Below are 26,899 nucleotides of genomic sequence, written 5' to 3'. Positions count from 1 at the left end.
GGCTGAATACAGGTCCATGGCAGTGGCAACCTGTGAGATAGTTTGGATTTTGTATTTCTTAAGGGATATTCAGGTTGATCACAAGAGAGAAAACAAAACATATAGAGATTGACTGTCACATGGTTAGGGATAAGGTTTTGGCTAAGGTGATCAAATTGAGTCATGTTACAACCCACTACCAATTGGCTAACTTGTTAACAAAAGCTTTTAGGCTTGTACCAGGTTTCTAATCATTCACCCTCTACTCATCTTGAGGGGGAGTATCAGAGTGATGAAAGGAAAGGAAGCAAATAGAGCTGCTTGATCAAAGAAGACAAAGCTCAGAAGGTTGAAGAAGAGCTGGTTTGAAATGTAGCATAGTTTTGTATAGTCCTGTATGACTTGTAGTTTTTGTTTATATTTCACGTACAACTTAATAAACGCGTGATTAGCACATGTCATATTAAAAGTAAGTTAGTTAGTTTTTAGGTGGTTAAGCTTTGTTAGTTAGACTTTCTTCTTCCCCTGTTATATATAAACAGGTTTTGTACTCTTTTCTAACTTAATGAAAATCATTCTCACAAATCTTGTTTAGTTTCTAATAAGTATTGTATCTTTTCTTCTCATTAAAATATCAAAAAAAAGTATTGTATCTTTTCTTTTACTATGGGAATCCTTCAATTCTCAAATGGCCTTCAATTTTTTTGGATGATGGATACTAGAGCTCATATTGGTGAGAGGAGTTTTTCTCGAGAGGCTGTTTGATTCATTTTATATTATATATTGTGTTTTAAAATATGTTCTAAGGGGAGAGGGGGGTTACAGTGGTCCAACAAAGACCACATCACGTGGGTAAAGTGTCAATTTTCAAACCACAGGTGACTTGGAGGTTTCTAGCCTAACCACAAGTGGGTAAACTGCACAATTTGAACTCAAAACCAGTCACCTAACCTAATGCTGTAATAAATTACCAATTGTCCAGAAAGTTTATGTAAAGCCTATATTTTTAGGTTGGCAACCATGAACAAATTGTAACCTTTAGAACTTAGTTTTTCTAGTTGTTTAGTCTAAAAATATTCAGTTAACAAAGACATGAAGTTTAACACAATTGAAGACTCAAGAAATCAGAAAAATTAAAGTGCAAATAAGTTTCACTTATCTCGACCGATCGAGATTCGTGCCAGATTTCAAATCTTGCTTTTCTCTCAGCCATTGGATCTAGGTTTTTGATGAACTTAAGGATATTTAAATAAAAACCCTAAAGCAAATTTTTACATATGCAAGAGGGGAGTGTTAGTTGCTTATTTAATAAGAGTTATTAGGTAAAATGATTGCCTAGCCAATTAAAATGTACATACAAGTAAAAGGAAAATAAAGATAACGTACATAGATCTGATTGAGAGACCACTCATCTTGACACCATGTGAAATTGGGGTGAAGATTAAAGGTTTCCTAAGATCGATCATCTACTTTGTTTTCAAGAATCAGTAATAAATATGATCAAGAAAATACTATATGCTAAATGGTAAAGCTATGAATTAGGCCAAATGGGTTTGTAAATTGGCACCTTGTCTCCCCCGGTTCCCCGCGCGCCCACCCCCACCACCCCCCCCCCCCCCCCTCTCCACACACACACACACACTATGCACTTGGCTATGTTTCAATAAGAATTTAGGTAAAGTGGATGTCTGCATTGGCCAAAGTTAACTCAGCAAATCTACCACTGTGAGCATTGATCAACCATAAAAGATGGAGTTTAACTACATTTAAAACTGCCGCATGGGTGATTTGTCTTCTAACTAGCAAAGAATCAAACAATTATTCTTATTAATGTTACAACAAACAATAGCTCCGGGATTGAATGAGCTCATGGGAAAAGCGATCACCTTAAAGTTGAACAAGAAGCCTCGAAACAATCACCTTTGTTCTTTCCTTCATCTACAGTTAAGCCACTCTAAAAACCAAAAAAGCCAGGACCAGCCCGTGAAAGAAGCTCCTTGCCAGCATCCTTTCCCATCATAACCATATCTTCCTGAGCATATAGGCCTTTTCTAGAAGTTTCGAGTACTAAAGTACACAAAGGAATTTTGGGAGGGGGGGGGGGGGGGGGGGAGGTGGGGAATGAAGCAATGTTAGAGACTATTACACCTGAAATGGAGACGCATCTAAATAAAAATATGTAAATGAGTAAAGATGTCCATACCATGGATTCCATCTGGGGAAGCTACCAACCCCTTAAATATGCAATTTCCATCATCATCTTTGTAAGCATATCCAGCAATAGGAGTGCGGCAAGACCCATCCAAGGTCAAAAGAAAGGCCCTTTCACAAGCAACTGCTAGTCTCGTTTCCTCATGATTCAATGAGGCTATGTAATTAGCCTGAAAAGAAAGAAGATAAGTTCCCAGAGGCAGAATCAGACTTTTTTTTCAAGGAATCCCAACCAGACAATGTTTTGCAGGTTCAAATCTTTATATTGAGTTAAATATATTTTACAAGAAGAAAAATTGGCAGCATTGTTGTTGATATTACCTAAAAGTATCCAAAGCATATCATAAATACAGGTAATTCAAATGTTCTAATTAGTCCTTCATAAGAAGTTCTGTTGATGAACTTTGGTTAATGAATCTCATTTATTTCCAAAGAAACCATGCCCATTAGTTATATATAGACAAACAAGGGTAAGCACTTATGACTCTGACACATCTTTTTTTACTTTCCAGGTCAACAACATTATTTAAGTATAAAAGAATACCAAGAGGTAAACCAATTATATAGACAACTAACACAAGTCCAAAGAGCACAAGATGGGAATTCTTGAAATAATTTTAATAGGAAAAAAAAAAAATCCTCTTTCAAAGAAAATAATCTCATCATTTTCCAACCATTGTAGCTGCAAAAAGGAATTCCAATATCCCTTTCAAGGCCCTTGGGCCGCAGTTTAATTTATAATATTATTGTAGAAGGGCTATTATTGACGTCAATAGCAAAACAGGACCTTTAGGCTTTAAAAATAATAATAATAATAATAATAATAATAATAATAAAAACACCCTCACATCACCTCCAAAAATGCTCTCAAATTCAACACAAAAAGTAGATTTATGCAAATCAAACTAACATATCATTTGGTTTGGGTCATGCACATCACACATGCTTGTCAGTAGTAAGAATTATACTGAGATTTGGAAGCATAGTCAATCAACAAGAACAACATTTTCAGGAGATGATGTGATGTGGGAGACGCAAGAAGATTTTTATTTAGTATTATTTATATTTGCAAGTCAATTGTATTTTTTTATATTTGAGGTCCTAGTAGTTTATTAGGCTATTAAGATTTTAATTTGGAAGCAAGGTTATTTTCGTAATAAGGCAATTAGGGTTTCCTAGCCAATTAGAACTAGGGTTTAGTAATCCTTTATAAGCAACCTATTGTACTCCTTGAGGAGATAGTTGATATTTTGATGAATGAAAACAATGGCCGTTTGGTCTTTCTTTGGTCTGGTGCTGACTCCAGGCTACCCTAGGTGTTGACTCCTAGTGGTTTCCCCGCTTGGTGCTGACTCCAAGCAAGGCCTAGGTGCTGACTCCTAGGTCATATCTTTTATTTTTCCGTTCTTTCAATTTTGTTCTGGTTGTCCTGCGTCAGTTTTGGTATCAGAGCAAACACCGATCTGTTTGAAGTATCATCGCAGTCAATCCAGAACCAAAAAAAAAAAAAAAAAAAAAAAATCTGTTGAACCACCGTCACAACCCATTAGAAATCCTAATCGCCGTTGCTTCTTACCACCACCAGAAGACCCCACAATAAAAAAATCCTACCAGCACCACCACCATATTGCCACCATTGCCAATTTGACACAATCATCCCAATCACTCCAAGACGCCAACCCCACGGCCGTAGATCCTAAGCCCGTACTCAAATCACCAAACTAGTTGCAACCACGAAGACAGAGAAGTTCTATCACCGCTGACCCTGGTTCATCAATTTTTGGTCTTCCTCGCGCCGGAGAACCACTTCCATCGGTTCTCGCTTGCCGCCGTGACTACCGCTGTACACACTCGCAAGCCCCAGTTGCAGCAACTCACCGCCAGCAGCTTCGATCCTCACCATCACCTCTGTTCTGCGCTGCCATGATTTCAGTTTTGCCCATTGTCACGCTGCCGCAATCTCATCAGTCTCCATCAATCCAATCTCATGAGGTAACCCCCTAGCCTTGTCTAAACCCATTCTTCCAAAAAAAAAAAAAAAATTTCTATACCTGGCCCAATTTTCCCTTTAAAAGTCCACCCATCAGCCCCTTTTCCTAACAAATGCAAGCCTGAGCCTATTGTTTGACAACCCAGTACTATACCGAACCATGAAACATTGCCTGACCAAAAAAATAAAAAAGGCAGAAAATTAAGTCTTAGTCTTTGTGTATTGTGCCTCTAAGTTGGAGCTGGAAAATGACTTCCTTTGATAGGAAGCTTGAGAAGCAGCTTAAAGATAGAGAATTTGAAAAGCAAATTAAGGAGGCTGGGAATAGACTCCTTAACCCTCCTTCCTCCATTGATGATCTTCTCACTCTTCTTAATAAAGTTGAAAATTTGTTAGCATATGTGGAGCAAGAACCATCCAAATCAATGCGAGATGCACTTTTACCCTCAGTGAAGGCATTGATTACTAATAAACTTTTGAGACATGCTGAAATGGATGTGAAGGTCTCAGTTGTATCTTGCATTATTGAGATTACAAGGATAACAGCACCGGATGCCCCATATAAGGATGAGCAAATGAAAGAAATATTTCAGTTTATTGTGGCAGCATTTGAAAATATGCCTCATGTGTCTACTCGCTCTTATAAGAAGGTGGTTTCAATTCTTGATACCATTGCAAAGGTCAAGTTATGCTTGGTGATGCTGGATCTTGAGTGTGATGCATTGGTTGTTGAAATGTTTCAAAGTTTCTTGAAGATAATTAGGTCCAACCATCCACCTTCTGTACTTTCAGCTATAGAGACAATTATGAATCTGGTCATAGATGAAAGTGAAGACATTTCCTTGGATCTTCTCAGTTCACTTTTTGCTATTGTAAGAAAGGCAAATCATAATGTTTCACCTATTTCATGGACATTGGGGGAGCAAATAATCACTAGGATTAATGCCCAGTTAGAAAAGATGATGGCACCCACTCAAAAACTACCTAGCAAGCTTGAGGGTGCACATGATGTGAAAGTTGAAGTTGTTAAACGTGCTTCTGATCAACCCTCCACAGTCTTTGAAGATCTACATCTTGGTGAAGTCGAAGAGGTTAAAACCACAGTGCTTCCTATGGTTCATAAGGTTCAAGACAAGATTATACTAATTCCACACATTGATTTTGTTATTCCAAATGAGTTTGATGTGGTGGAATTCAAGGTTTTTCTTTTCCCTATGCTCCCTAAGGTGATTCCAGACTTGAAGCAAGTGTTACTTGTCAGCATCCTAATCCTTCAATGCTTTAAAACTCGAGGTTGAGTTTTCTCCAACCAGGGGAGAATGATGTGGGAGACGCAAGAAGATTTTTATTTAGTATTATTTATGTTTGCAAGTCAATTGTATTTTTTTATATTTGAGGTCCTAGTAGTTTATTAGGCTATTAATATTTTAATTTGGAAGCAAGGTTATTTTCGTAATAAGGCAATTAGGGTTTCCTAGCCAATTAGAACTAGGGTTTAGTAATCCTTTATAAGCAACCTATTGTACTCCTTGAGGAGATAGTTGATATTTTGATGAATGAAAACAATGGCCGTTTGGTCTTTCTTTGGTCTGGTGCTGACTCCAGGTCTACCCTAGGTGCTGACTCCTAGTGGTTTCCCCGCTTGGTGCTGACTCCAAGCAAGGCCTAGGTGCTGACTCCTAGGTCATATCTTTTATTTTTCTGTTCTTTCAATTTTGTTCTGGTTGTCCTGCGTCATGATGCCACTATTCTTCTATGGAACAATGATATTCATCTCTGCATGTAGTACATTGTATTTAATATGATGCTTAACTTGAGAAACAGTAACATTCAAAACTTTAGAAATATGTGTTAATTATATTTGTGTGGAACAAAAGCAAATTTTTGGCTCCCATAGAATGTAGGCACTTGAAGGGAGGAAGAAAGACAAACAAAGAAAGTTCTATTGCACAACTGATTCTTGCATTTAAATTCTGCGTTGTACCAGTAATATACCTCTCATGTTTCCAATTTCTCTGAATATATTTTTACATTACCCAGATGTGTTGTATTTCTGCCACTGCTTATGGTATAAAAGATCCACAAATTTCTATCTCAAATCCAATATCCCAAAAACTAAAAAGACATCCAACATGACCCACTCTTCAAGAATTGTATCCCTCCACACCACTGAATCAAACCAGGTTGTTTTATTTTATTTGCTTACAGATTTATTAATCTGGCAGTTGCTTGTTAGACTAATTACTAATTTACCATGCACATGCAGTAATAAAGACTTTTTTTTAAGCCAATAAGTAGCTATTCTTGGGCAAAAGTCACATGTTATGGACATTAGATATGATTTACTTAGTGATGGAAATAGCTTGGTCAACCATTACACATACAACAACAACAATAAAACCCAAGTCCCAAAATTTCTTGAGCAACAATTACATGATCAATGAAATTATTAAAACCAGCAACTTAGGCAAAAGAGTAAATAAACTTACCATTGTATCATCATTGCTTCTACAGGCAATTCCAATTGCCCCTTGAGCAACAGCTGGAAGCATTTCATCAATTGAAAGAATTGAAGTCACATGTTCCGTCATATTTAAGCGTTTAAGACCAGCTAATGCCAATAATGTTGCTTGAACTACACCCTCATTTAGTTTTCTCAAGCGTGTCTGGACATTACCACGAAAATTTTCCAGCACCTACGATGAAGATAACCCAAAGCAGATAAGAGAAATATTAAAAAGACAGAATTGATCCCAAAATGCTGAAACATCTTGAGAAAACTAAAAACCAAAGAATATTTTTCCATTAGAGGGGAAAAAAGGCACATACAAAACAGTATAAAAAGAAATCTACGGATTAACTGCTGAAGCACAGTGAAAAAGTAAAGACTAAAACAGCACTGCCATTGAGAGAAAAAGGGGCTTGTGAAAAGAAATCTTGTTAAAAAATTATGAATGCTTTAATAAAATTTTTCGTTACCTATCAAAAAAAAAAATGATGAATGCTAACAGGTAACCTCATATCATCCAAAACATTCTTGCACTAAGAGTGTCCATCTTCATAGATTCCATCTCAAAGAGCTTTTATTAGAATTCTAGAATTCTATCGCCATTCACTTTGGATCCAAGCAATTTCATATCAAATCTACTAATGTCATCAAAATGTCTATTAATATAGCCCTCATATAACACTAATAACACTCATCATGGTATAAGCTCCCTCATAATTCCTAATCAAAATCTGCTAGTCCATGGATAGTAATCCTTGGGAACCAAAGTCATCATATAGATTTTGCAACAAAAGAACCAGAATACTGTAGAACTACCTTTTTTTTTTCAATTGATATGTAACATTATATTAAAGCAAAGACATAATTAATAGATGGTTAGCCATCATATCAGCACATACACTATAAAGGAACACAATGCCCATTCTTCTACAACCAACAGACGGTTATACAAACAACTTTTAGTGAAACTAATATTCAAACAACCCCACCATTAAATTACATGTTCTTTATGTGCTTAAGTGACATGTGCCAAATTTTCCTGCCAATCAAATGTCGCTTTTTTTGTTTCAGTGATAATGTTTTCTAGAAAATGAGTCATTTTCCAAAAAACATTTTTTGTAAAACTATCTCATTTTCCTATGTTTGGTAGTAATCTTAAATGAGTTGAAAAAAAATATTCACAGCTTCTCTTACTTAGCTTGCTATGAGATAGAGTTGTTTTCCAAAAAAAATCTAGTGGAAAACAATATCTAAAAATAAGCCATGCTTTTTATGTTGACCAAAGATAGTTTTTCCCTTGACTCATTTTTTATGCTACCAAACACTAGAAAACACGGAACACTATCTTTACACAAGGTTTTCCATCGAAACGAACAAAGCGTTACTATCAAATCCATAAACTGTACCTTTAAAATTATATATTTTTTTTTAAAAACACTAAATTTGGACATTTTATAGAAGAAAGAGTCCTTAATCAATTATCATCATTTGGCACACACAGATCATAAGTAGAGTATGCAATCCAACAATGGATCTGTCAAAATAGATGCCCAATGACAAGTATTACACTAGGTGTAACTAAAACCTATATCCAAATAATCATCTAATAATAACACAAATGAAATGCTAAATCTGAAAAAGTACATGGAATTGTAGTATGAAGTTTAAGTAATATGCATCTCTTCAAAGGCTAACACTAGGTGTAACTAGAACCTACATCCAAATAATCATCTAATAATAACATAAATGAAATGTTAAATCTGAAAAAGTACATGGAATTGTAGCATGAAGTTTAAGCAATATGCATCTCTTCAAAAGCTAATTCTGGGTGGTTTGCCAATCAACCCAGGCATAAAACAGAAGCACCAGTGCAATAAGGCCTACTTCTACAAACTAGATAGCCCACTTCAAATTACAAGTCATTAGCAAATGCAATAACATGTAAATTGACTTTATAGTTCAATGAAAAATTCTTTATCTCAATTGATACAAGATACTAACTTACATTAAGAGATGCATATTTATGGAGTAATTGTGACTTTCTTCTGAGTGACGCTGTACCAACAGTGCTACCAGCTGGGAGCTCTGCAAGCGAAGCTGCACTCAAGGAAATAAATGCATCTCGAACATCCTCACGTGGAAGGTTACAAGGTAGAATTGTCTTCTCGGGTAAGTAAGTTGGGACATCTTTCATTGAGTGGACGGCAATATCAATTTCACCATTTATGAGTGCCTCATCTATTTCCTTAGTGAACAAGCCCTTCCCACCTATGTCTGCAAGTGGCTGACTTAGTATTTTATCACCCGTTGTTTTTATTATAACAATTTGTATAGCCCCCTCTTCAGCAAGCTCTGAATGTGTGGCCATGAGTTTATCTCTTGTCTCATAAGCCTGAGCAAGTGCTAGTGGGCTGTCCTGCATATAGAATGACTATAAATAATGCCCCCCATACAAATCCAAAACAACTGATACCAGAATTAGAAATAATTACATAGGCAACTAGCAAGTACACAAACAAAGCAAATTTAAACCGTAGGTTTCATTATTAAAAAGAGAAATGATCTGTTGGTTGCTCCTAGCATTATATACGTCCATAAAATCTTTGTGTTTCATAGAGAGAATATACACTATCTAAACACAAGAACATGTAAAGTAAGTCAAAAAGTTGTACAATCTATGCAAATCAACAGTGAAACAATCATCTACTGAAAAGAAAAATGAAATGACTATTGGACATTCAAACTAAACTCCTGTCATTCACAGAGAGTTTTCTTCCTGGCTGCAATGATATGGAGCAACAAGAACAAGCATACTTAAAGAACCAAACCCTCAGATTTTAAATGGAAAAGAACCAAACCCTCAGATTATATAAATTGTAGCACTGGAAGTGAAGCAAAATTGAGTCAATGACAATATTGTTGAGGTCACTATTGTACTCAATATCACTATTAAAATTTCCTAATAATCATGTAAAAATGTTTATGCGCTGCTAGCCAAGAAGTCTGTGGTCCTTAAGAAAGTGAATTCATCACAAGGAAGGACAATGCTTTTTTGGCTACCATACCCGTACTCATCAGCAGCCTTCTCCAACAATTTCTGGAAAGTGGGATTCTTCAACATAGAAAGCAGGATGACAGCTTCTCAAAAAACAAAAAAAAAAAAGCAGGATGACAAATCTTTTCAGTTCTTTGCCCACGTACACCACAAAGTGCCCCTTTGGTGCTCTTTTTGTCCCCTCATTGTCATGCTTCCTAGCCATTTTGAGACTAAAGTGAATGTGCTTAAACGGGTAGCTTCTATATATATATATATAGAAGTTTAAATGTTTGTAAATCTTGAATTGTGCTTATTATCAATGTCTAAGAAAGAGGGTGGGGGCAGAGAAAGTGAGGTGATACTGTGATAGCTTGTTGTTCCGTGGCTAACATGTGTGTAAGAGGGGACACACGGGATATGTAGCTTGTACACTGGATTGGAACTAAAACAAGCTCAAGATTCTTCACACTAGTAGATATTACAAACATGTTTTACTTTTAAAACTTATGAGTTCTGAAGAACAATGAGTCCACACGGTTTAAATTCAATGAAAGTACAAGACGATCATGCAAAAATATTTTCTAGTCATATCTCAACACTGAATGCCATAAGAGAAATAAAACCTGCCATTTTTATTTACACTTGCAAATGACTTGGTGCAGTCTTCATTATATGTGGCTACAACTAAGAGCTTATCTTCATCAGTTCATGCGTGTATTTGCTTCCACAAGTGCTGAGTCTGCTGACCAATGATGCGACTTAACACGAATGGCTTTTTCTATATAGAAGTCATGTCTTTTGGGTTCACTACCCCAGCCTATCCTAGAACAGTACAATAATGGGCTGTCCTGCATATAGAATGACTATAAACAATGCCCCCCAAACAAATCCAAAACAACTGATACCAGAATTAGAAATAATTACATAGGCAACTAGCAAGTACACAAACAAAGCAAATTTAAACTGTAGGCTTCATTATTAAAAAGAGAAATGATCTGTTGGTTGCTCCTAGCATTATATACGTCCATAAAACCTTTGTGTTTCATAAAGTGAATATACACTATCTAAACACAAGAACGTGTAAAGTAAGTCAAAAAGTTGTACAATCTATGCAAACCAACAGTGAAACAATCATCTACTGAAAAGAAAAATGAAATGACTATTGGACATTCAAACTAAACTCCTGTCATTCACAGAGAGTTCTCTTCCTGGCTGCAATGGTATGGAGTAATAAGAACAAGCATACTTAAAGAATCAAACCCGAAAAGAAAACACCAATAACAGATGTAATTAGTGAAAAACAAAGGCACATTTCACTAAAATAAAAATAAAGTTTGACCCTTACACATTCACAGTAAGTCAAAAACATCAAAGTAAGAAAGGAACAGACAAAGAGAAAGCAACAATTAAATCCATTTATCAGCATAAGAACTTAAAACTATAAAATTCAAACAACAAAATCACCCCAATGGTGAATGCAATCGAGCAAAAATCTGAGCTACATAACAGGATAAGTTACAGCAAACACCAAAAAGAAAGCATAAATTTTGGAAAATTAAAGAGTACCCATTATGATTCAACCCAACCCAAGTGAGCAAAATTAAAGGCACATTAAGAAAGTTGAAGAAGAGAAGAGAAGAGAAGTGAAAAAGAGTACCTTCCTCTGGTGCCAATCCTGACGAGTGCAGTTATGTTCTTCTGGGTCTGCTGCTCAACAGCCACAGAAGCCTTTATGATCCCCATATTATTATGCTTAGCTGGAGTCTTTAGGCACGGTGGAAATAGTAAGACCGACCCACTACTGCACCATTTGACTGGACAAGAATGGCGTGGCCGTGGAGTGAGATGGAGATGGGAAGAGAGGGCCTCCATAGAAAGAGAGATAGAGACACAGAGTTTGAAGAAGAATAAGAAGAGGCAGATGGAGATGGAGATGGTGCGTGATGTGCTGTGCTGTGCTGTTCTGTTGGATGATGGGATAAATAAACCCGATTTGGTGGTTCCCCACTACCCTTATCCTCTGCTCTGCTCACTTTAGGGTCGTCAATGGGCCGGCCCGATCCATTTTTACTTAGCCCATGGGTTGGGTCAAGTTATCCAAGAAAAGCCCATAGTACAAACTCTCTACATTTCTAAACGGATTGGGTTCTTGCTTAATTAGAGCATTTGGACGGGGTCTCAAGCCGATAACTTGACTTCACAAAAAAAAAGGCCCAAAACCACTTTTCCCTATTACTTTACTTCACAAAATGGACTTCAAGACCTATGCCGTCTCTGATTTACAGATTGCATCACGCAATCCATAAGAGCACTCTCATCAGGTGTGCCAAATGCCAAATATTTGGCATTTGGCACACTAAACACCAAAAACTATCCCTCATCAGCTCTTCCAAATCTCAAAAAATTTGAGACATGGCTACAGTACCGTCTCAAATATGAGACGGTACGGAGACAAATGCTATACACTGTTCAGCTTATTTAATCTATTTTTTCTCTCTCCTCCTATCAGATGTCTCTTATGTCTCTCCGTCTCCTTGTCTCGCTCTCTCTGTTCTGGCATGTCTCTCTGTCTACATCTCTTGCTCTCTCTGTTCTGACCCTCTCGCCATCGCCGATCTGACCACGCCGATCTCGCCATTGCCGATCTCGCCACGCCAAGAGACAGAGACCGCCCGGCTCACCACTGATCACGACCCACTTTGCGACGAAGAGGAACTCTAGTGTGAAGGACACGGTGGCCAGAAGTGAAAACTTCCATCAGCGATGGCGATGGAGGCGGTTTGGGATGTGGGTTTGTTTGATTTGGTGGATGGATGTGGATTTGTTGAATTTGGTCTCTCTAGTTGTGTGTGTGTGTGTGTGTGTTTTTTTTTTTTTTTTTTTTTTTTGAGGTGGCGTAGGTGGATGTGGGTTTGTGCCGGTGGTGGATGTCCAGTGGTGGTGTGGGTTTGTGCCGGTGGTGGGTTTTGGATGTGGGTTTGTGCCGGTGGTGGGTTTGGGATGTGGGTTTGTGCCGGTTTGGTCTCTCTGGTTATGTTTTTTTTTTGGGATAATTACACTTTGCCCACCTGTGGTTTACCTCTAATTCTATGTGCCTACCCGTGGTTTAAATTTTAACACTTTACCCACCTGTGATTCTCACCGTGAGTGTGTCGTAACCCACCTCTGTTAAAATTAAGGGTAAATAAGTATTTTTGTACAAGTTTTATGTCTCTCTCCTCCCAAAACAAAAAAATAGCACAAAAATATAAGAGAAAGAAGATCAAAAAGTGGTATTTGTCTCTCTCCTCCTTCACACAAATCTGGAACATGAAGAACATACCCAAGAAAAAAAAAAAAAAAAAAACGGAGATCAACCTATCACTAACTTAATGAAACATAAAAATCATTAAGCTGTAAGATTAGAACCCAATTTTCATGGGGGGACAAGGAACTGATTCAGCTTCAGTCACCACTCTTCGCCGCTTCCGAACCTTCAGATCAAAATCTCAGTTCCTCGAAGAAACAGCTCTCAGTTTCGGCTTCGGCTTCTCTAGAAGCTCTGGTATTCGACTGCGATGGCGTGATCCTCGAGTCCGAGCACTTGCACCGCTAGGCCTACAACAATGCCTTCGCTCATTTCAATGTTCGCTGCCCCTCTTCTTTTGATGAATCACAACAACCTCTCAATTAACAGCAGCATTTACGTTTTTACGCATCAGCTGATCGTTCCGCCCACCCTCGGAATCACAAGAAATAAGTGTTGGAGTGACGGTTCGGTTTCCTCTGTAGCCAGTTCCAATTCATATTAGTCGAAAGAGTTCCAGATCTATTGCTATGCCCGGATCTAACTCTCTCTCTCTTTCCGGCTTAGCTTAGTGAATGAAGAGAGGGGCCTTTCTTAAGGCGCCGAGCTCCAATTCCCAAGCCAAAACCAGTGACCAATTTCCAGTCTTTCGCCAACCCAGGTTTCAAAACTTGAAATTGAAGAAAATTTTAAATCACTGAACTTTACCAACCAGACCCCACTCCAACTTCATAGAGCTCGACCCCAACAAAAAAAAACCCAGATGACCAACCAGATTTTGGGCATAACCCATATTACCAGTAACTTCTAAATGCAAAACCCAGATGAGATATAAGTTCCAAAAGCAAAGTCCAGATCACGAAGTGCTTGAGCGAAGTCCCAGTTGAGAAAACTCAAAAGTAAACGATAATCTATTAAAATTTTATGGGTCATGTTCAAAATTTATGGGTTTAATTTTTGGTTAATCTTCAAGATTTATGAGTTTAGTTTTTGGTTTGGGTTTATGTTCAAAAATTCTGGGTTTCACTTTTTTTTTTTTTTTTTTTTTTTGGAGATAATAGACAGAACTATATTAATGTAAAAGAGTAACCATATACAAATATAAAGAAAAGAACAACGCCTGGGCTTGCTCTAGTGAGCCAACTGAAGAGACAAATAGGAAAAGATAAAGCGCAAGACATATTATGTTCTTCAGATTTTTTTGGGTATGTTCTTCATGTTCAAGATTTGATGAGTGTTTTGATCCGTTTTGGGATTTGTTTTTTACCTATTCTGTGTTAGAGTAACGGAAAGTGAAGAGGTGGGTTACGGCACACTCACGGTGAGAATCACAGGTGGGTAAAGTGTCAAAATTTAAACCATGGGTAGGCACATAGAATTAGAGGCAAACCACAGGTGGGCAAAGTGTAATTATCCCTTTTTTTTTTTGAGGTGGCATTGGTGGCCATCAGGGTTGTTGCCGGTGGTGGCCGTCGGTGATGATAATGAAGATAGTGATAGGAATGGGGAGGAGGTAATATATTATTTTAATGTATAGTAAATATTATTTTAATGTATAGAATTGAAGTATAGAACATCTGATAAATGGTACGTTGTAAAATGATGTGCTAAAATGATAAAGTTAGTTTTTGATGTGTCAAAATGACTTTTTTTTTAGAGAGCTGATGGGAATGCTCCAAGGATTTCACGAAATGAGCTTTAGTGCCTACATTCTCTCTATCTAGTACACAGATTGGACTTTATGACCCACAATCATTGATTATTGGGACTGGGTCCTATGGCCTATGTCTTCTCCTTTTCTAACAATTGGGTTCTCTTTCAAATAGCCCTTATTTATACAAACTAATTAGGTTTACTTGCACCTTTTTTTCCTGTAACTATCGGGTACTTCAATCCCTCCTCAACTTTACAACCGACCAATATTCCTTTTTTTTTTTTTTTTAATTTTTGAGGGACCAACATCTTCTTTCACAATGGTTTGGTTATGGGTGCCCTTAAAACATATATTAGTAGATCATTTTAAGAAAGTTTTGATACTATTTTCATATAAAATGTAAAAAAGTTGTCACAAAATTCAATTGCTTTTTTTTTTTTTTTCCATAAAAATTTTAAAAAAATATTTCTTAAATTAATGCCCTTAGAGCATTCAATAAATTTTCCCTTTAATTAATAAAAATAAGCAAATCTGCACACCCCCTCCTCCCAAATTGTTATCAATTCGATCAATTTAAACCTTTTTTTTTAACATTAAGTGGATTTTTTTTTTGGTTAAAATGCCTATTATACTTGTAATAACCCACAATTTAAAAAAAAAAAAAAAAAAAAAAAAAAAAAACAATTGTCAAGCCACCAAGTCAGGGTCTTTTCAATGCCTTTTTGGGGCCATAAGCAATAATTTCAAACTAGTATTTTCTGATATTTAAATATTAATTAGATACTATATTTTTTTAATTTTGATATCTTTTTCATCCAAATTTAATTTCCGCTATATTTTGTTTATTACCAGTAACAAATTTATCGAAATAACCTTTTGATATTCAATTAGTATTTCAATTTTTTCTCTTTTAAAAAAAATAACTTCCTAGTGAATATTTTCTAGTAGACATTTATAATTAAAAATAGGCAAAAATACAAAACTGACCCTCTAACCTTTAATGTTTTTCATTTCAGTTCTCTAACTTTCAGTTTTGTCATTTTAGTCCTCTAACTTTCAATTTTTGTCAATCTAGGCTTCCGTTAAACTCCAGTTAGGAGCTGCCATTAGTGTCACTTAAACGACGCCGTTCCCCCCCTCTTCCTTTTCCCCTTCCCCTGAAATCTTTTTTTTTTTTTGAAAACCCCCTTCCCATGAAATCAAAACCCAAATCCCTAATGTAAATCCCTAACATTGAGAGAAGAAGAATCGTTTCGAGAGAGAGAGAGAATTTGGGGTCGCCGGTTTGAGAGAGAGAGGTTGAGTCCATTTGAGAGAGAGGCTTAGTCGGATTGAGAGTCTGAGATAGACCGAGTTGCAGAGAGAGACTGAGATACTGGCAGGCAAGACCGATTTGGAGGCAGAGAGAGACCGAGATACTTTTGATTCAGATGTTGCTGTTTCTGAAGGTAAACCGATTCAGTCACCAAGGAAAACCGATTCAGTCACCTTCATCTCGATCTCTCTCTCATACTCAGTTTATCTCGGAAACACTCTCTCTCAAACCGGCGACCCCAAATTCTCTCTCTCAAACCGATTCTTCCTCTCTCAATGTTAGGGATTTACGTTAGGGATTTGGGTTTTGATTTCAGGGGAAGGGGGTTTTTTTTTTAAAAAAAAAAGATTTCAGTCGTTCTCCTTAAAATGTTTTCTTTTTTTAAACAGATTTTTCTTTTTTCCTTTTAATTCTGAAATTATTAAAAAAAAAAAAAAGAGGGAAAAACGGTGTCGTCTAAGTGACACTAACGGCAGCCCCTAATTGGAGTTTAACGGAAGCCTGGATTGACAAAAATTGAAAGTTAGAGGACTGAAATGACAAAACTGAAAGTTAGAGGACTGAAATGAAAAACGTTGAAAGTTAGAGGGTCAGTTTTGCATTTTTGCCTTAAAAAAATTACAAATAAAGGAAACACATTCTATAATAGAGAACCATAATTTGCAAGTAAAACCAAGATTATTAGAATTGGGATCCTAAGCAAGATCAGTGAGGGCCCCTCATAGATCAAATCGAGGACCATAAAATTCTACTTTATGTGAAAAATGGTAGAGAGTATGATATAGAATAGGATATGACAATAGAGAAAAATTCATGTGGTCAAACCAAATTATTATGTTGAAAATCCATATCCAACTACAAATTTTTGGCACTAGGCTTTATTGTTGTTGTTATATAATTTGTAGGGTAAAATATATTATTACTCCCTAATTTTTAGTCCATAAGTGACTTTAACGTTTGTTGAACTACAAGGCTCTTAACAACATAAAATCATGAACTACTTTTTCATTACATATGAATATATGAATACAATAACCACAAAACAATTACACACGGCCCAAACATAATCTATGATATTTTTATGAACTTACAAATATAGTTTTCTACAAGCCTAAGGACTATTTGATTTGCCTACAAACTACTAGATCTCCTAAGAATCTAAGTATAATTGATCACGAAAGTGCTCTGGTTGTGCGTGTGTCCCTTTTCTTGTAGAGTTAACCCTATTTATATTTAAAACTTTGACAGTAATGCTTGGTTCTTTCTGCTATTTGTCGATTCTTCACTATCCATCAACTACCAAGTGACTTGTTAATAACCTTTCTTAACCATTTCAAGGCTCTTGGCAATAGAGTCTACCCACAATATCAAATTGGATTAATACCACTTGTCATTGCATTAGACCTTAATCTCTGATTTGGCTAAATTCCATGTGGCCATTTATTTATTATTCACTTTTCCACATGATTACTCTGTGACTTGCCATGTGTCTTGCCAATAACTTAACTATTTTACCCAACAGATACTTATTTACTATTTTACATAAATTTTTTAATTAATGAGATGATATAGAGTATGATGTTGAATAGGATATGATGATACTCCAAAATGCATATGGTCAATCCCAATTAACCTGTGAAGAATCCATATACAAAAACAAATTTTTTGGACTAGACTTTATTGTTGTTGTCATATAATTTTTTAAGCAAAATATATTGTCACTCCCTAGGCTTTAGTCCATGGGTTTATTTTAGCCTCAAGAATTTAAAGTGATTATTTTCAATCTCTAGTAAGCTTAAAGTGATCACTTTTGGTCCTTTAGTCAACATCCATTAAACCTCTCTAACGGAATCATGATGAGGCCAAACTACTTGACATATAACCGCTCCATTAGATGCACGCTAGGGACTAGAAGTAATCACTTTAAGTTTTCTAGGGACTAAAGCCATCACTTTAAATTTTAGGAACTATGAGTTATCATTTTAAATTTCAATGACTAATACTGTTCAAGAGCTAAAGTTTAAGGATGAGCAATATATATTGACCTAGTTTATTTTAATTAATTCATTTATTGCATCCTAGTTTATATTGGTAATTGAGTGTCTAACACCTATTTATCCAGTCACTCAAGCAACTGTACCTCAACCAGCTTCCTCTTCCAATAAGTCTGCTAAGTCCAAAAAGAAGTCTATTCTCCATGGACTCAAGAAAAAAGATTTGATTTCCCTGTTAAAGTAGTCCCCTCAAGACGATGAAGATGATTCAAATAATGAGTTCAATGCATCCTCTGAAATTAACCTCTATTGCTAATGATGATAATCCCTACTATTCTTATGATGGATCTTTATTTGGATATGACCCAATTGTTAGTTTGGATTTAGTTGAGGTCTGATTCCCTATTTCAACCCCATGATCTCAAGTTTGCTACTATTGACATATACCAACAAAATTGATGAAGTCATTACTGCTATCACTAGACATGACACTATTTATCGATGGTATTCACACTGCTTTCGGTGGATCTATCATTCACTACTCATTTCACCAGTGTAGATCCACTGCAAGCAGTGTGAATACCGTAGATAAATAGTGTCGTATCTAGTGATAGCAGTAATGGCTTCAGCAATTTTGTTGGTATATGTCAATAGTAGCAAACTTGAGATCATGGGGTTGAAACAAGGAATTAGAACTCAAATAAATCCGAACTAATAATTGGGTCATGTCCAAACAGAGATCCATCATAAGGATAGTAAGGATTATCATCATTAGCAATAGATGATTCAGGAGATGTCTTGGACTCATTATCTAAATCATCTTCATTGTCTTGGAGGGGCTCCTTTAATTGGGAAATCAAATCTTTTTTCTTGAGTCCATGGAGAACAGACTTCTTTTTGGACTTAGCAGACTTATTGGAAGAGGAAGCTGGTTGAGGTATAGTTGCTTGAATAACTTGATAAACGGATGCTATTGTCAAAATAAATGTAAATAGTGTAAATATAAATATTGAATATTATTATCAAAACAATGTAAATGTAAATACTAAATATTATTATCAAAATAAACATTTACAGGAAATAGTGGTAGAAACGATTATTTCCAAGTAGGAAAGAAACAAGATTACAAGAGCAGATAGCTAGGGAAGTAAGGAGAGGTAAATGAGAATATGAAAGCCAAAAATTAAGCTCTAAGTACAAATGAAGAGAAGCATATTTTTATAGGTAGAAACATACGCTATTTGAATATTGGGGAGTAGTAGGAATCACGGATAAATAGTTAACAGTAAATTTGACTTTTATACTATTTATTTTACCAGGGCAGATCCAACTAGTATATAATAATAATTAATTAGTATATAATGATAAAATTGAGTCTCCACGTTAAGGATGCTTGATAGGCCAGTGTTGCAGCGTTTATTAATATTAATCTATCTACAAGTATATGAAAATCTTAAAATAACTTTTTTTTTTTGTAAGAAAAGCAATTCCTCATATGAATTGGATTTAATAAACACATGAAGAAATTAATTGAGATTATTGCCAGAGTTTTTTTTTTTAATAGGACTATTGCCAGAGTTGTTTCTAAAGGAATGCAAAGGATGTTATATATATATATATATATATATATATCGTATGAGTTCTTAAATTATCATCAATAAGAGAATTGTTTTGGGATATATAAAGTTGAATTATAAAAATCTTCACAATACAAATTACTTTCAATTACATATGATTACAATCACACAACAAATACACACACTCCAAACATAGTCTATGATTATTATACCACAGAAACATACGTACGCTGCAACATGCAGACTAATAGGTAACAATTATAGGTTATAAACCCAAACCGCATACAACTTATGCCATGCATCTATAGCATGACTTTACGTTTTTCTTTCCTTTTTTGCTTGGTCTAGCTCAAGGATTATTTAACCTATATATTATGTACATAGCAAGCATCATCATTGAACTAGTTACACTACGGTTTAGCAGCCCCACCGCCAATGTAGCCTCCAAAGTCCTGTCTAGGAATGGTATGGTGATTCATATCGTTTACTTGGCCTTCAACTTCACCATTCTGGCCCTTTTCTGGCTGCTGCTGCTGCTGCACTTCAGCCATCAACGTTCTCTGAGTTGTGGCCATACAAGTGCTCACCATCAACAAGACTAGAGCAAGTGCTATAAACCTCATGATTCTTCAGCTCTTACCGTGCACTGTCATCCAAAAACCAAAATAGCAAAAACAAAACAAAAGTTTAGAATAATTAAAGAATATTGTGTTATTCTTAAAGGGAACTAGAATAATCAGTTAGCATACAAACGTTTTTCATGAATATTAACTGAATATCTATATTTTCTTAAGGAAAAATAGAGAATATTTTACTTACCCCAACTAGAGAGTAAAAACTTATCTAGATTTAGGAATTTGTTTTTTGGGGGGGGGGGGGGTTGGGGGGGGGGGGGGGGGAAGAAAGAAGAAGTTTAAGCAATTTATAAGCCATTCTAGGATTAATAGGGGTTGACTGTAAACTTTTTTTTAATTTTTTTAAATATTAAGTATTTTTAACACACAAAGAGAGAAGAGAAGATTTTTTAAAGAAACTTAATAATATGATTTCTTGATGGAGTCTCCACCACCAAAAGAGGCATGATTGAGTGGGATGCTCATATAATTGAATTTAAATGGTTTTTTAAAACAATTACATGATGAAGTTGAAAGAATTTCTGGTCCGCATTAATTTGGCACTATAAATAGTTAGATTCCACATTTCCAACCTTCAGGTAAAAAACAAAAACCGAAAAACGTCAATCAAGCAATCAACCAAGTCGGTAAATTTCCTGTTGCAATATTGCCGTGTGATGTAAAACCATGTTACACCTGTCCCAAAATTTATGTCTATGAAACAATTTTTCTATTACTATACACACTTTTGTCGCAACTTGAGAATATCCAAAATTAAAAATTAAAAAAATATTTTGTCACAACTTGATTATATATATATATATATATATATGTTGTTAGAACATATGTGATTCACTTGTTAGGAACATATGTCACTATTTTATGTAATTGACTAATTTTTTGACAAAACACACTTTTCTTGTATTTTGGTAAATCTAGAATGTATTTAATACTTCAAGAAACCTTATTTCAAGATCAAGTGTTAAAGTCATGTAAGTCTGTCCAAGATTCAAGTTGAGAAAGTGTCTGTCATTAAAACTCAACAGCTAGCCATCTATCGAGCTTAAAGAGCTGTTCCAACCCCGTGACTTGACAGTAACTCGATAAATAGCCATCTATCGTGGTTTATGAAAAACAGAATTTCAGTTCTGTTTTGACTCCAATCCGTGATTGTATGCTTGGGCTTTCTTTTCTTAGAACCGTAGACATATAAAATGATTATTTTAAGGGCCATTAAAGGGAACACAAGTTGTACAAGTGTTGAGCAAAATTTGTTCAAGCAAATTGTGACCGAAGACAAAATTTACCCTAGTTCATCTTTTTTGTGTAGAAATTGTTATGTTTGTGCATCGTTGGGTTTTGTGACCAAGCATCTTCTTGATCTTCATCGTTTGGATGAACTGAAAAAATTTGCAGCTAACAACCTTCTCTAGTTGGTGACTGAAGTTGCGTACTAAGATCCGTGCAATTGGTTAGTCACGTACTAGGAGCCGTGCATTACAAGGAGAGATTGTCACTACATAACAAGTCCAATAGGGTATTGGGGTAAGGGTTCAACTGTAAGTTGGTATAAGGTACTGGGATTCCTTTACTTATAACCGCTTGTTGAGATAATAGTGGATTCTCAGAAGTGATGACCTTAAAATCACCCGATGGGGTTTTTGCCGTGTAGGTTTTCTACATTCGTAAACAAATCACCGTGTCAATTTATTTTTCATTGCATACTTAGTTTATTGGTAATTTGTTTGTACTACCAAGCATTTGCATGTTAATTTGATTAATTAATAAACTTGGCTAATTAATCAATCAGGGACGGAACCATGTACAAGCTGAGGGAGGCTGTGCCCCCTCCCCCCCCCCCCCCAAATTTTTTTAAAATATTAAATTGTAGGTATATATTTAAGATTTTAGAAAATAAACTCAAGAAAAATTATATTTTCCCCCCTCAAGAAAATTATATTTGCCCCCCTTGACTTCGAATCCTAGTTCCGTCCATGTAATCAATTAATCTATCACAATGGGTAAATTCATTTTTGGCCTATCATATGCAATAATAATTGATAAACTATCATTTTTATATAAATCCATTACTCTTTTTACTATTTTTGTGGTAAGAATTATGAAAACAAAAGTTGTGTCTATAAATTCTGTTTATGAAGAGATCTAATTCAATTTCTCTCCAAAAAAAAAAAAAAACAAAGCTGTTTAAGTCAAGGTGAGAGACTTCAAAATGCTTTTGGCTTCAACAATCACATTGCTGATATCATTCGTTTTCTATAAATTAGCCCCACTTCAGTCATAAGACTCATAACTCATAAGGAAGATAGTCAAGAATTAGAAATAAGGGCTGCTAGATGTGTAATCAAAGATGTTAGAATTAATAATTTCTTAGAGAGAGAGAGCTTGGTCTGATAACTCGAAAAATTTAAGTGATCATTACATCTTTACTATATTGAATTATGCATTAAATTGGACCCAATATAAGGTATATATAGAAAAATATTAAGTCTAGAATGATAACCCTAAAACCATATTGTAGTCGGTTGTATAGCAAAACCATGGTCTGTATATTTGTAATATAATTTATTGTATTCTAATAAACTTTAGTTTGGAATGCGAGACCGTTAAGTATAATGTGACTGGGCTAGACATGGAATGGACACATGCGACAAGCAACAACAATATTTGACAAAAGGAGTGAAGGCTGGAGATAGCTACTATAGTTAGTAGATGCATGGCTACAGTACTGGTGGCCATAGGACTTCAATAAAGCAATAGTGATTGGAAGATGGCATACTTGAGGTACATGTTCGCAGTAACGAAAGTCAATTATGAATGATGAGGATGGCAACTCTGATAAGCATATGTATATCAAACCCCAAAAATGCGGCTATAGGATAGAGCTGCGTTTCCTATGGCCATGTTTGTAAACGCGGCCTAAGTAGTGCAGTAGAAAGCCTATAGCTGCGTTTTTGAAACCGCGGCTAAAACTCGACCTATAGCCACGTTTTCTAACCGCGGCTATAGGATTCGAGCCTATAGCTGCGTTTTTAGAAATGCAGCAATAGACCCCAACCTATAGCCGCGTTTCTGAGAAACGTGGCTCCAGGACAGCTTTAAGCTGCGGTTATCAATGCGGCTAAGGCTTCGGACCTATAGCCGCATTTTAAAAACGCGGCTATAGGTTGTTTCAAGTTAGTTGAATAAGAGTCTATAGCCGCGTTCAAAACGCAGCTCAAAGTTGCCCTATAGCGGTGTTTCTGAGAAATGTGGCTATAAGTCTAAACCTATAGCGGCGTTTTAAAAAACGCAGCTATAGACCCAATTTGAGCTGCGTTTTAAATGCGGCTATAGATTATTTTCCAGCGACATTGGAACAACCTATAGCTGTGTTTTTATAGATTTTTTTTTTAAATTTTTTTTCCCTGCTTTCTCAAGTTCCTGCTATTCACAACATCACAGCTCCCTGCTTTCACAACACATCCCAAGATTACAAGTTCCATAATAAACATCACAAGGGAATAAACAAATTCCTATTAATCACAAGTTCCATAACAACTCCCTGCTTTCACAACTTATTACATCCCAATATCACAAGTTCCATAATAAACATCACAAGGGAAATAATAAACATCACAAGTTCCATAAACATCACAAGGGAAATAAAGAAGTTCCCATTCCTACATCACAAGGGAAATAAACATCACAAAGGAAATAAACAAGTTCCATAAACATCATTACATCCCAAGATCACAAGTTCCATAATAAACATCACAAGTTCCATAAACATCACAAGGAAAATAAACAAGTTCCCATTCCTACATCACAAGTTCCATAAACATCACAAAGGAAATAAACAAGTTCCATAAACATCACAAAGGATATAAAGAAGTTCCCATTCCTACATCACAAGGATTTTTGTACATCACAAAAAATTACAGCAGAAGGATTTTTTTACATCACAAAAAATACAGCAGAAGGATATTGCTCTCAAACAGCCACAGGCAGCAACCCGTTTGCTTTCTTGTCCATTTCATGGTAAAACTACACAAATTATCCTTTGTCAAGTTAAATTTGCCAAATTTTTGCTTGCAATACATAATACTCTAAACATGAATTCGAAATTGTAATTTGGCAATGCTTAGATGCACATTTGTATCAGAAGGCCTCACAATGGAGCAATTTGGGAGAATAATGTTATGAGGGAGAGCTCATTTGGATTAAAAAAAAAACAATACAAAGAGTAACATGAGAGGGAAGACGAAGCAATAGTTCAACTATTCGTTAAAACAACCTAGTCAAAACTTCGAATTCAATCAAGTTCAGCAATACATTATTGACATTGATAATTTAAATTGTTTTGTTCCTTTACATTACGTATTTTGCATGTGTCTAGTCATGGAGATCTAGATGTGAATATGCCAAGAAACCGTGTTCTTCATGTTTCAGGTGACAAATAAGAATGCAATATTGATATACACCTTTGAAATGCATCTTGAATCAACTTATCTTACATTAATACAATTGCATTATGAGATTTTATAACATATTCACCAGCAGAAAGTTTTCTTTCCTCCTGCACTACCTACTGAGGTTCATAGTTTATCCATCATAGCATGGTATGTATATATGTAGGCTACTATTTGTAGAGAAATTTTTAGAGAAATTTTGTTTTACCTCAGGATTCACAGTTTCATTCCCATGAAGCATTGCCACCCTAAAATATATTAAAGGCATCGTATTAATATCACATAACAATGCGTGTGCAAGATATTAAGTTTTTGGCTAAATAACATTTGTTTAGTACCTGAGAAGGACCTATACCATGCATCCCCTGGCTAAGTTGCTTAAACATGGTTTTCATCGATGCCATCATTTCGGCCATTTGTGCTTGGTGCCTTGCCTTAGATTGAGCTAGTTCCTCCCTATGTCTCGTCTTAGATTGAGCTACTTCCCCCCTACAAATTGCTAGTTCCTCCCTAGATTGAGCTAGTGCCTCCCTAAGCTCTTCATGACTCGTCTCCAACTCTGACATCCTTTCGTGAGTTCTGCTTGACGACGGAGTACTAGTCGAGGTAAACTGTGATGCGTTTCTGGCACTTCTTCCTGATGGGGTGATTCCAAAACCTACCCCACGTACACGACCTGGGTGCTCTGGACGACCCATCACCCGAGCATACGCGTCATCATTGGACTAGAGGATTCCATTACCAATCTCTCCGTGTAGTCGTATGTCTTGTTCATTCAAAAGTACTGCCATCCTATCCTGTTTTCCCACAAAAACCAAACAACATATTACACACCATAATTAAGACAAACACAAAATACACTAAAATTCAATTCGATTAAATTGTCCTTACCATCTTATCTTGCACACGGTCACTAATAGTAACCCCATCTTTCGTACGGTATACTTTTTGAAATACATCCGCGCGTTCGACTGCCGCCCCTTTATCTTTCGCCTACATGATGAACAAACATAATTACAATAAACACTAACTATTTAATGTTGTAATGCCACAATTAACACAAGTCCACAATGAGATAGTCATAACATAGCAAAGTTAGTCAAATAAAGATAAAGCTGAGAGAGTAGTAAGAAAATGAGAGGATTTAGCTACCTTCCAAATACACTTGGGGTTGTTAAATGAAGAGATTAAAAATAAAAATGACATGGAGAGTTAGAAAATAGGCATCATAGACTTTCCATAATAACACTCTATTTGAGATAAGATTGAGATGCCCACTTTGCACACAAATTGTCACAAATTACCCATGGGTGATCTAAAATGTTCGGACTTAGTAAACTAGGCATGTTTCTCTATGATTTGCAACTAATCCAATGTTATGTTCGATGATTTGCTGGAAAATATGTGCACCAAGGATGACAAAAAATAAACATATAAAACTTCCCATTTGAATCACTATCCTTCTTGACATTTTCTTTGGCACATGTTCCATTTGTCCTAAACAGTTAGCTATAATCAAAACAAGCTTTTGCTTGTGTATAGCAACAGTTTGAAGTCAAATGGATGAATGATCACTTTAACATCAATGACGTCAATTATAGGAATTTCCTTTCTTTTTCTCATATAGAATTTTATTTAAAACTAAATTTAGTTGTCTTGGATAATTAGATAACGTGGCGATTATGGTCTCTATAGTTTACTAAGTTGCAGCTACAAGAGTTGTTTACAATTAGATCCTAGATAAGTACATCAAGATTTTGAGGGGACATATGATGATTTCTATGAACTGACGATCTAGGACTCCATTTTTTATTTGGCAACCATAATTTTTCTTTGATCTACACTAGGTGAAAAACTGTAACATTCAGCTTTAAAATATTACAAATATATATAACATCTCCCATAAAAAGTCACCTTGTATGAAATTTAACTCAAAAAATGCAGTTACTGTAAGACTAGCTAGTTCCTTCTAATCCAACACCATAAAAAAAACCACATACGCATAATCTATCATGTGAGCTAGTGGGCATCAAAATTTAAATTCTAGGTTGAACTAGTGCACAAGCAAACTTTGCTAGACTTTCTCTTCCGGTACATACATAAAACAAAGACAGGCAATCCAAATGTTATGGAACACTGTTTTCTTTCTATCATAGCACAAAATGATCCAAAGTTGGTAAATTTAGAAAGTACGTTACAGAAACTTCCCATTTGTATCAAGAACAAGCAAAATGGTGTTCATGAACTACATACTGACCAATTGT

General features: G+C 35.7%; 1 protein-coding gene and 1 long non-coding RNA gene across 3 annotated transcripts; both read right to left on the bottom strand.

Annotated features, from left to right (window-relative positions):
* Positions 1–1,682: 1,682 nt before the first annotated feature.
* On the bottom strand, positions 1,683–11,695 carry LOC126708854 (porphobilinogen deaminase, chloroplastic). Of its 2 annotated transcripts, none has more exons than XM_050408828.1 (5): positions 11,384–11,695; positions 8,695–9,100; positions 6,670–6,876; positions 2,183–2,360; positions 1,683–2,046 (listed from the first exon to the last, which is right to left on the bottom strand). In XM_050408828.1, the coding sequence occupies exons 1-5, from the start codon at positions 11,596–11,598 to the stop codon at positions 1,934–1,936; spliced, it is 1,119 nt and encodes a 372-aa protein (XP_050264785.1). In that variant the 5' UTR covers positions 11,599–11,695; the 3' UTR covers positions 1,683–1,933. The 2 variants fall into 2 exon arrangements, with proteins under 2 accessions (XP_050264785.1, XP_050264786.1); XM_050408829.1 differs by having other exon boundaries at positions 8,695–9,105; positions 11,384–11,532.
* Positions 11,696–19,730: 8,035 nt separating this feature from the next.
* On the bottom strand, positions 19,731–20,426 carry LOC126709770 (uncharacterized). The gene is made up of 2 exons (XR_007649482.1): positions 20,372–20,426; positions 19,731–20,198 (listed from the first exon to the last, which is right to left on the bottom strand). It is a non-coding gene; the product is annotated as an uncharacterized LOC126709770 (long non-coding RNA).
* Between the last annotated feature and the right edge of the window lie 6,473 nt (positions 20,427–26,899).

The sequence above is a fragment of the Quercus robur genome, chromosome 12, assembly GCF_932294415.1.
Source record: "Quercus robur chromosome 12, dhQueRobu3.1, whole genome shotgun sequence".
Taxonomy (NCBI): domain Eukaryota; kingdom Viridiplantae; phylum Streptophyta; class Magnoliopsida; order Fagales; family Fagaceae; genus Quercus; species Quercus robur.
This window is presented reverse-complemented; position numbering and strand designations above follow the sequence as displayed.

What these genes read in the sequence shown, in the direction of transcription:
- LOC126708854 (XM_050408828.1), bottom strand. Translation starts at nt 11,598, where the DNA reads ATGGAGGCCCTCTCTTCCCATCTCCATCTCACTCCACGGCCACGCCAT. An exon ending in AGGATTGGCACCAGAGGAAG is followed by an intron (nt 9,101 to 11,383) that starts GTACTCTTTTTC and finishes TATGCAGGACAG; the next exon opens with CCCACTAGCACTTGCTCAGG. An exon ending in TTCCCCAGATGGAATCCATG is followed by an intron (nt 2,047 to 2,182) that starts GTATGGACATCT and finishes TGTGTACTTTAG; the next exon opens with TACTCGAAACTTCTAGAAAA.